The sequence below is a fragment of the Tachypleus tridentatus genome, chromosome 1 (assembly GCF_004210375.1).
Source record: "Tachypleus tridentatus isolate NWPU-2018 chromosome 1, ASM421037v1, whole genome shotgun sequence".
NCBI lineage: Eukaryota > Metazoa > Arthropoda > Merostomata > Xiphosura > Limulidae > Tachypleus > Tachypleus tridentatus.
Window position 1 is genome coordinate 10,721,505 of NC_134825.1, and position 11,203 is coordinate 10,732,707.

Sequence of the window (11,203 nt, forward strand, 5' to 3'; positions counted from 1 at the left end):
CCCCATCACACCAAATATACTCGCCCTTTCAGCCGTGGGGGCATTATAATGTTTCATTCGATTCCACTCTTCCTTGGTAAAAGAGTAATGCAAGAGTTGGCGGCAGGTGGTGATGACTAACCTGACTTTCTTCTAGTTTTACACTGCGAAATTAGGGACGGCTAGCGCAGATAGCTCTCGCTTAGCTTTACGCGAAACTGAAACAAACAAACACGTTATTTTATAATGTAACTCAATACATACATAACATAACAGGGCCAGTTAATAGAAATGGTATGTTTTGTGTTGTAGTTTTATACAAACAATCCAAACTAAACACCATTTAAGCATTCTTTCAAAAATCTCTTACTTGTCAATTTCCGGTACAGTTAACGATAAACACGTTTACATGTGTGTAAAACTACCAAGAGTGTAGATTAAACCTCAGTATTATCGTGTACGTTGTGAGTAAACAACATCGAGTTTGGGCAAAACGCCAAAACATCGAAGTATTCTTAGAACACATAAAGTTTTATTTTTATTTCGTGACCAATAAACAAAGCAACAAACATTCAACCGGCTATAATAATGTCATATACTCTTATTTTTTATATAGATATATTTACATTAAGAACAAAACATTTATTTTTCTTAAAATCGAAAGTTACACTTTGGGTACATTGAAACAACAGTTACAATTTAGCTACACATAGTAGAATTGTACGCACTGGGTTAAAACAATTCGCTGATTAGATTAAAACAATGAAAAACATTAAAAAATGTTTAAAAGAAATCAGTGTTAAGTTTTTCTAGTAAAGTAAATACTAGAAAAAATATTTAATTCTACTATAGAAGTTAACAAATAATATATTATATATAATAAATCTACATCACCATCATTAGAATGAAAAAGGAACAATATCCGTTGCCTTGTTGCTTATTAGAATCCAATGTACAGAACAGGTCGGCCCGGCATGGCCAGGTGGACAAGGTACTCGACTCGTTCTCTGAGGGTCGCGGATTCGAATCCCCGTCACACCAACTATGCTCGTCCTTTCAGCTGTAGGGGCGTTATAATGTGATGGTCAATCCCACTATTCGTTGGTAAAAAAGTAGCCTAAGAATTGGCGATAAATGGTGATGACAAGCTGCATTTCGTCTAGTCTTACACTGTTAAATTAGGAACTGCCAGCGTAGATAGCCCTCGTGTAGCTTTGCGCGAAATTAAAATAACAAACAAACAGAACAGTCCAAAAATAGATGAAGTCATTTATTTCCTGAGTGGGTTACACAGATGATTCTGGTATTACTAATGAGTTTAACTGGAATATTGGTGACATTTTATTGTGGTTTCTACGCCACTGTAACCAATCAGTTCATGAAAAACAATGTGACGTATAAATATCTTTTTTTATGTGTTTAATAACCTACAGAAATAAAATCGACCACAAATTATCGGAAAGTTTAGGGTTAAGTATCAAAAGTGTTTGTTTGTGTTTCTGAATTTCGCACAAAGCTACTCGAGGGCTATCTGTGCTACCCGTCCCTAATTTAGCAGTGTAAGGCTAGAGTGAAGGCAGCTAGTCATCACCACACACCGCCAACTCTTGGGCTACTCTTTTACCAACGAATAGTGGGATTGGCCGAAACATTATAACGCCCCCACGGCTGAAAGCGCGAGCACGTTTGGTGCGACCGGGATTCGAAATCAAAAGTGAATCATTCATGAATAAAAAAACTACAAAGTCGAGGGACAAGCGCAAAATGTGGAAAACATGAAATGTTTGGACTATATATGTAATCTGGTCCTGTTGTAATGAGAAACAGATAATCAACAGGACCTGAACCAATTGATTTTGCTCAATCATTTAGGCTTACGTAATTGTATAATGAAGTCACCCTTATCAACACTAGATGTCACCGCAGCCTCTGAGTCGTATGATCACATTCATAATGATTATTAGCGAGAACAGAATGTCCACTTACAGAGAAAATAAAGAAATAAATCTATATATCTTAATGAAATACAATTTGTCCGTCAAACGAGTTCCACATATTTCGACCAATTCTTTCCCTCTCTCGTTTCGTTTTTTGCACTCAGGTACCAAGAAATTACAGCAACATAAAATCAGTTTGTTTTTTCTTTGTGTTCGATAAGCCAATTGTTAAACTGAACGAACTTCAATGGAAGCCGACATCAAAACTTTTTGTTAATTGTTCTATTTTTATCTACTCTACTACTAACATAAAACTGAATTTAGTGACTAAATATCTGGAATCGGCTGCCTCTAACACTTCGCAATAAAAACACCTGGTGGTAATTCTAGCTTTTCTGTTATCAGGGATAACATTTTGCAGACCGAACTGTTAAACATTTGAAGAACTATTGACGTCATAGTCTAATTTATGACGTATTTGTTACCAGCAATATCCTTTATAAAGCACTCAGTATTATAATAAAAATTACTAGAATAAATACAGAATTACAGTTTTTTGTGAACTAAGCCCGATTAAACGTTAAGCGTAAAAGTCATCTATACTATTTACTACGCTAAAATCAGCGGTTCGATTCCTCTCGGTGGACACAACAGATAGCCCGATGTGGCTTTACTAAAAGAAAAACACACACTTATTACAATAGTGATCTTTTAATTTCTATATATATATATATATATTTATATATTTATTTGTTTTATGTTCAGTGTTTAACTTCCCTTTCAGCTGTTCCAGATGACTGAACAGTATAGCTGTAGGCTTGTAATGCTACAAATTAGGTTTTGTTATTTGTGGTTGGCATGGCACGTATAACCTCGTGCGTAGCTTCACGCTTAACAACAAATAAGCCAAATATCCATTCGATATATCCTTGGATTATTTGTTCAGATTTCGCTACCATTATTATATTGATAATTAATTTTATTATTAATAAAACCAGTAAAATAAAACTAAGTTTAAAAATACGCTAACGTTTTAAAGTTTTATTTTCGTTGAAAGTGACAGTGGAGACCATAAGTTTATAAAAATCGTAAGTACAACAACCGTTGTTGTTGTTGGACTAAACCTAGATGTTGGACAATGTATAAAGATTCATTAATTTGAGAATAACGAATAATTTGATATTGGTGAACTACATCAGAACACTTTGTAAACGAAACGGTGCATATCCACAACAATACAGGTTTCCACCTATATATATATATACTTTACTATATGTAGTGACGTACAGTGAGAATTGGTTACTTATCAAGTTATGTTTCATAAGGTTCTTCATGTTATAGGTTTATGACACATTCTTTATTTGCTTTTTGCACTGACTTTAGTAAATATTACGGAGAATACTGCATGTTAACAAAAACTTCCATAACCAAATATTTCACTGTATCCTAGGCAACGTCGTTCTGTAGTTGCTAAGAGAATGTATGTGGGATGCCAGGTGATTGGACGAAGTTCGTTAGATATACTTCCTATCTTTTAGTGTCATGACCCCTTTTGTAGTCTGAGTTCCGTTGCCTGAGAAACTTTCAAACAACACTTATGTATAATCTCGCTAGTTTATATAATATTTATCTTTGTTTAATGTTCACCGGAAGTCAACTTCCAGGAGAGAATATATAAAAAGAAACACAGGTTCACCCTGCGACTAGAGTGTTGGAGAAACAAAATACTCTTTAGGAAAATAAAGATTCGATATTTCTGAAACAGAAGGACTCTTAGAATAACCGGAGATTACTTGTCACGAGAGACTGACCACTAAACACTGTAAGAGGTCCGAGAATGCGTTTACTATTTTTATCTGGTGCTTTTCTCTTGCTCTTTATCATCTGTCTCAGCTCTGTCTTGCAGAAGAAAAACTTGTTCAAACTAGCAAGGGAATAATCCGAGGAATGAAAGTTAAAATGGCGTCTTTAAGTTCCAGAGACATCTATTCGTTTATTGGTATTCCTTATGCTAAACCTCCGGTGGGCAAACGTAGATTTAAGGTAACTTACAAATTTTATTCTTACCTAAAATATTTATTATTTATTATGTAGATTGTTGTTCTACGTTGCTGTATTTGTTTGTATGAACAACATTAGAACTTGACTGTAAGAGAACTTCACACAAGAAGTCTGTGTTATGCACTTCTCATGAAACAAAGTGTAGACTGTGATTTTGTTTTACTCGATTGTAATTAATCTTCAAACCGTTCATCTTAACTATTTCCCAGAAATAAGTTAATTATTGTACAAACAGAATATTTTTACAATACAAAGAAAATCTTCAGTAAAAACAATATATAAATATACGAACGTGTAACCATTAGTGAAGTACTGAAATGAGACGTTAATCTGTGTCATGGAAAACCTGAGAGTAATGAGATACTGAGATGAGTTAAAGACCTGTATCATAGAATACCTAACTACCAATGAGACACTGAGATGAGTTAAAGACCTGTGTCGTGGTGTACCTAACTACTAGTGAGATACTGAGATGAGTTAAAGACCTGTGTCATGGGATACCTAACTACTAGTGAGACACTGAGATGAGTTAAAGATCTGTATCATGGAATACCTAACTACCAGTGAGATACTGAGATGAGTTAAAAACCTGTGTCATGGGATACCTAACTACTAGTGAGATACTGAGATGAGTTAAAGACCTGTATCATGGGATACCTAACTACTAGTGAAATACTGAGATGAGTTAAAGATCTGTATCATGGAATACCTAACTACTAGTGAGATACTGAGATGAGTTAAAGACCTGTATCATAGGATACCTAACTACCAGTGAGACACTGAGATGAGTTAAAGACCTGTATCATGGGATACCTAACTACCAGTGAGATACTGAGATGAGTTAAAGACCTGTATCATGGGATACCTAACTACCAGTGAGATACGGAGATGAGTTAAAAACCTGTATCATTGGATACCTAACTACCAGTGAGACACTGAGATGAGTTAAAGACCTGTATCATGGGATACCTAACTACCAGTGAGATACTGAGATGAGTTAAAGACCTGTATCATGGGATACCTAACTACCAGTGAGACACTGAGATGAGTTAAAGACCTGTATCATGGTATACCTAACTACTAGTGAGATACTGAGATGAGTTAAAGACCTGTATCATAGGATACCTAACTACCAGTGAGATACTGAGATGAGTTAAAGATCTGTATCATGGAATACCTAACTACCAGTGAGATACTGAGATTAGTTAAAGACCTGTATCATAGAATACCTAATTACCAGTGAGATACTGAGATGAGTTAAAGATCTGTATCATGGAATACCTAACTACCAGTGAGATACTGAGATTAGTTAAAGACTTGTATCATGGGATACTTAACTACTAGTAAAATACTGAGATGAGTTAAAGATCTGTATCATGGAATACCTAACTACTAGTGAGATACTGAGATGAGTTAAAGACCTGTGTCATTAAAGACTTAACTACTAGTGAGACACTGAGATGAGTTAAAGATCTGTGTCATGGGATACCTAACTACTAGTGAGATACTGAGATGAGTTAAAGACCTGTGTCATGGGATACCTAACTACTAGTGAGACACTGAGATGAGTTAAAGACCTGTGTCATGGTATACCTAACTACTAGTGAGACACTGAGATGAGTTAAAGATCTGTGTCATGGAATACCTAACTACTAGTGAGATACTGAGATGAGTTAAAGACCTGTATCATGGAATACCTAACTACTAGTGAGTTACTGAGATGAGTTAAAGGTCTGTATCATGGGATACCTAAGTACTGGTGAGATACTGAGATGAGTTAAAGACCTGTATCATGGGATATCTAACTTCTAGTAAAATACTGAGATGAGTTAAAGACCTGTTTCATGGGATACCTAACTACTAGTGAGATACTGAGATGAGTTAAAGACCTGTATCACAGGACACCTAACTACTAGTGAGATACTGGGATGAGTTAAAGACCTGTATCATAGGATACCTAACTACCAGTGAGATACTGAGATGAGTTAAAGACCTGTATCATGGTATACCTAACTACTAGTGAGATACTGAGATGAGTTAAAGACCTGTATCATAGGATACCTAACTACCAGTGAGATACTGAGATGAGTTAATGACCTGTATCATGGGATACCTGACTACCAGTGAGATACTGAGACGAGTTAAAGATCTGTATCATGGGATACCTAACTACTAGTGAGATATTGAGATGAGTTAAAGACCTGTGTCATTAAAGACTTAACCACTAGTGAGAGACTGAGATGAGTTAAAGACCTGTGTTATTAAAGACTTAACCACTAGTGAGACACTGAGATGAGTTAAAGACCTGTGTCAAGAGAGACCTAATCATTAATAACAAATTCTAAAAAGGCTGAATAGTTTAAAAGTTATGAGGTGGTTACTATTAAACAATAATAAAGACTATTAAAAACGCGTTTTCACCACATTTATATATCTAATCCATAAATTGCACAACAGCATAAAATATTTAAGTTACAACGTTACTATTATAGCTAAGTGTATTTATTGTATTTTAATTCCTTATTTTCGCAAATTCCTTCTCAAATTACAGTATGTATTATTTACATTAGTAGTACGTTTATAACAAAAAAAAACTATGTTTTATTTTAAAATATCAATACAAGTCTTTTTATTGATGTCCTAAACTGTTATAATAACAACTGTAAGTTAATGTTATGGTGAGTCATGACTACAATTACACTTTTCACAAGACGTTATGCTTAACAATTCTGTTTTATGACAAGTGTACTTCGCGCGTTAATGTGATTCGTTAAGCCTGATAACAGTTCTTGAGATAACTTTCATAAAACAATTATGAAGTGAAACCCGTCCTTCTGACTTACTGAGCATTTAACATTCCAACCAGAGCCACTGTGTCTCACCATACAACTGCACATTAATAAAGTAATTTTGAACTGTGACTAATATGTACAAAAATATTAAACATACATAAATTTACTAAGCTTGCTGTTACGTATTCAAGTGCGTAATTTAGTGAGAAATGATTTTCAAATGTCACAAAATGAAGTTAAAACAACCGTTGTAAGTTATGAGTTGGATACGCCGTGTACCTAGAATAATATACACATTTAATTTACCAGATGTGTGGCAAACATATTTGAAGTCTTGAAGCTATAAAACATAGCTTGTTCTCTCAGTAACTAAGAAAAACTATTGTCAGTAAATTAAATGTAATTTACTTTAATAATGTGTATGAAGTGTATTTACCTGTTCACAAATCAGCAGTAATACAAATAATGGAGTTGTTTTTCATCTTGTCCAGAATACAATTAATCCAATGGATATAATACTCCGCTGGTACAATGGGGGGTCTGCGGATTTACAACGCTAAAATGAGGGGTTCGATTCCCCTCGGTGGACTTAGCAGATAGCCCGAGTGGCTTTGCTACAAGAAAACTCACACAACCAGTAAATATAAAATAATTATTATATATATTGGACTACAATATTCAGGTTGTATTTTTGTTAGTTGGTGTCAAGTGATAAGAATAAATAATACGAAAACAAAATAAAATATTGACAAATAAACTAATAATAATATTTAATATATTTTGTGTTGCAGACGATAAGTTTGTGATTATTTAAAATCATAGAGGTTTAATTATTTTATAACAAATCCATAATGTACCATTTCTGTCCATTTAGGATAAACAGCCTATTGATAATTACGCGTAATAATAAAGTTCTTTAATTAATATAACCAGCCAAGATCACTGAATTAAATGTTAGGCTTTGAGTGTTAGAAAAAAAAATGGTTTCTCAATTTTAAGTTGTATAAAATGATTTATAGATTTTCTATAAATTTAAAGTAAGTTTTTGTTTTATTTTCATTAGCCTCCAGAAGAAATGGAATTCTGGTCAAACGTTAGAGATGCTGTAGACAATAAAATGTTCTGTCCTCAGATTAAGAAATATGGAGTCACTAAGGGATCTTTCACCGGACAAGAAGATTGCCTCTACTTAAATGTTTTTACTTCCCAGGTAAACTAAAGAGTTTTAACATTTAGTTAATCAGTTACATTACACGTTGTGGTATTCTTATAATAACGTTTATCTAATGAACTTGTAATCAGTCACATTAGACGTTGTGGTATTATTATAATAACGTTTATCTAATGAACTGGTAATCAGTCACATTACACGTTGTGGTATTCTTATAATAACGTTTATCTAATAAACTTGTAATCAGTCACATTAGACGTTGTGGTATTATTATAATAACGTTTATCTAATGAACTGGTAATCAGTCACATTAGACGTTGTGGTATTAATATAATAACGATTATCTAATGAACTGGTAATCAGTCACATTACACGTTGTGGTATTCTTATAATAACGTTTATCTAATAAACTGGTAATCAGTCACATTAGAAGTTGTGTTATTATTTTAATAACGTTTATCTAATGAACTTGTAATCAGTCGCATTAGATGTTGTGATATTATTATAATAACGTTTATCTAATGAACTTGTAATCAGTCACATTACACGTTGTGGTGTTCTTATAATAACGTTTATCTAATGAACTTGTAATCAGTCACATTAAACGATGTGGTATTATTATAATAACGTTTATCTAATGAACTTCTAATCAGTCAGATTACACGTTGTGGTATTCTTATAATAACGTTTATCTAATGAACTTGTAATCAGTCACATTAGACGTTGTGGTATTATTATAATAACGTTTATCTAATGGACTGGTAATCAGTCACATTAGACATTGTGGTATTAATATAATAACGATTATCTAATGAACTGGTAATCTGTCAGATTACACGTTGTGGTATTCTTATAATAACGTTTATCTAATGAACTTCTAATCAGTCAGATTACACGTTGTGGTATTCTTATAATAACGTTTATCTAATGAACTTGTAATCAGTCACATTAGACGTTGTGGTATTATTATAATAACGCTTATCTAATGAACTGGTAATCAGTCACATTAGAAGTTGTGTTATTATTTTAATAACGTTTATCTAATGAACTTGTAATCAGTCACATTAGATGTTGTGGTATTATTATAATAACGTTTATCTAATGAACTTGTAATCAGTCACATTACACGTTGTGGTATTCTTATAATAATGTTTATCTAATGAACTGGTAATCTGTCAGATTACACGTTGTGGTATTCTTATAATAACGTTTATCTAATGATCTGGTAATCAGTCACGTTACACGTTGTGGTATTCTTATAATAACGTTTATCTAATAAACTGGCAATCAGTCACATTAGACGTTGTGGTATTCTTATAATAAAGTTTATCTAATAAACTGGTAATCAGTCACTTTAGACGTTGTGGTATTCTTATAATAAAGTTTATCTAATGAACTTGTAATCAGTCACATTAGACGTTGTGGTATTATTATAATAAAGTTTATCTAATGAACTTGTAATCAGTCACATTACACGTTGTGGTGTTCTTATAATAACGTTTATCTAATGAACTTGTAATCAGTCACATTACACGTTGTGGTATTCTTATAATAATGTTTATCTAATAAACTGGTAATCAGTCACATTAGACGTTGTGGTATTATTATAATAACGTTTATCTTATGAACTTGTAATCAGTCACATTAGACGTTGTGGTATTATTATAATAACGTTTATCTAATGAACTGGTAATCAGTCACATTAGAAGTTGTGTTATTATTTTAATAACGTTTATCTAATGAACTTGTAATCAGTCACATTAGACGTTGTGGTATTATTATAATAACGTTTATCTAATGAACTTGTAATCAGTCACATTACACGTTGTGGTATTCTTATAATAATGTTTATCTAATGAACTTGTAATCAGTCACATTACACGTTGTGGTATTCTTATAATAACGTTTATCTAATGAACTTGTAATCAGTCACATTAGATGTTGTGGTATTATTATAATAACGTTTATCTAATGAACTTGTAATCAGTCACCTTAGTTGTTGTGGTATTCTTATAATAACGTTTATCTAATGAACTTGTAATCAGTCACATTACACGTTGTGGTATTATTATAATAACGTTTATCTAATGAACTGTAATCAGTCACATTAGACGTTGTGGTATTATTATAATAACGCTTATCTTATGAACTGGTAATCAGTCACATTAGACGTTGTGGTATTATTATAATAACGTTTATCTAATAAACTGGTAATCAGTCACATTAGAAGTTGTGTTATTATTTTAATAACGTTTATCTAATGAACTTGTAATCAGTCACATTAGACGTTGTGGTATTATTATAATAACGTTTATCTAATGAACTGGTAATCAGTCAGATTAGACGTTATGGTATTCTTATAATAACGTTTATCTAATAAACTTGTAATCAGTCACATTAGACGTTGTGGTATTATTATAATAACGTTTATCTAATGAACTTCTAATCAGTCAGATTACACGTTGTGGTATTCTTATAATAACGTTTATCTAATGAACTGGTAATCAGTCACATTAGACGTTGTGGTATTATTATAATAACGTTTATCTAATGAACTTGTAATCAGTCACATTAGACGTTGTGGTATTCTTATAATAACGTTTATCTAATGAACTTGTAATCAGTCACATTACACGTTGTGGTATTATTATAATAACGTTTATCTAATGAACTGGTAATCAGTCACATTAGACGTTGTGGTATTATTATAATAACGTTTATCTAATGAACTTGTAATCAGTCACATTAGACGTTGTGGTATTATTATAATAACGTTTATCTAATGAACTTGTAATCAGTCACATTAGACGTTGTGGTATTATTATAATAACGTTTATCTAATGAACTGGTAATCAGTCAGATTATACCTTGTGGTATTCTTATAATAACGTTTATCTAATGAACTGGTAATCAGTCAGATTATACTTGTGGTATTTTTATAATAACGTTTATCTAATGAACTGGTAATCAGTCAGATTAGACGTTGTGGTATTCTTATAATAACGTTTATCTAATGAACTGGTAATCAGTCACATTAGACGTTGTGGTATTCTTATAATAACGTTTATCTAATAAACTGGTAATCAGTCACATTAGACGTTGTGGTATTCTTATAATAAAGTTTATCTAATGAACTTGTAATCAGTCACATTACACGTTGTGGTGTTCTTATAATAACGTTTATCTAATGAACTTGTAATCAGTCACATTACACGTTGTGGTATTCTTATAATAACGTTTATCTAATGAACTGGTAATCAGTC

General features: G+C 32.5%; 1 protein-coding gene across 1 annotated transcript; it reads left to right on the forward strand.

The window, feature by feature from the left end:
- The first annotated feature begins 3,422 nt into the window (after window positions 1-3,422).
- Window positions 3,423-7,988, forward strand: LOC143224346 (esterase SG1-like). The gene is made up of 2 exons (XM_076452745.1): window positions 3,423-3,959; window positions 7,833-7,988. Exons 1-2 carry the CDS (start codon window positions 3,864-3,866, stop codon window positions 7,986-7,988), a joined length of 252 nt encoding a protein of 83 aa, XP_076308860.1. The 5' UTR covers window positions 3,423-3,863.
- The last annotated feature ends 3,215 nt before the right edge of the window (window positions 7,989-11,203 follow it).

Bases quoted from the DNA above. Each gene is read 5' to 3' on its own strand.
- LOC143224346 (XM_076452745.1), top strand. From the start codon at position 3,864: ATGAAAGTTAAAATGGCGTCTTTAAGTTCCAGAGACATCTATTCGTTT. The intron at 3,960-7,832 runs GTAACTTACAAA...TATTTTCATTAG, and splicing joins TGGGCAAACGTAGATTTAAG to CCTCCAGAAGAAATGGAATT.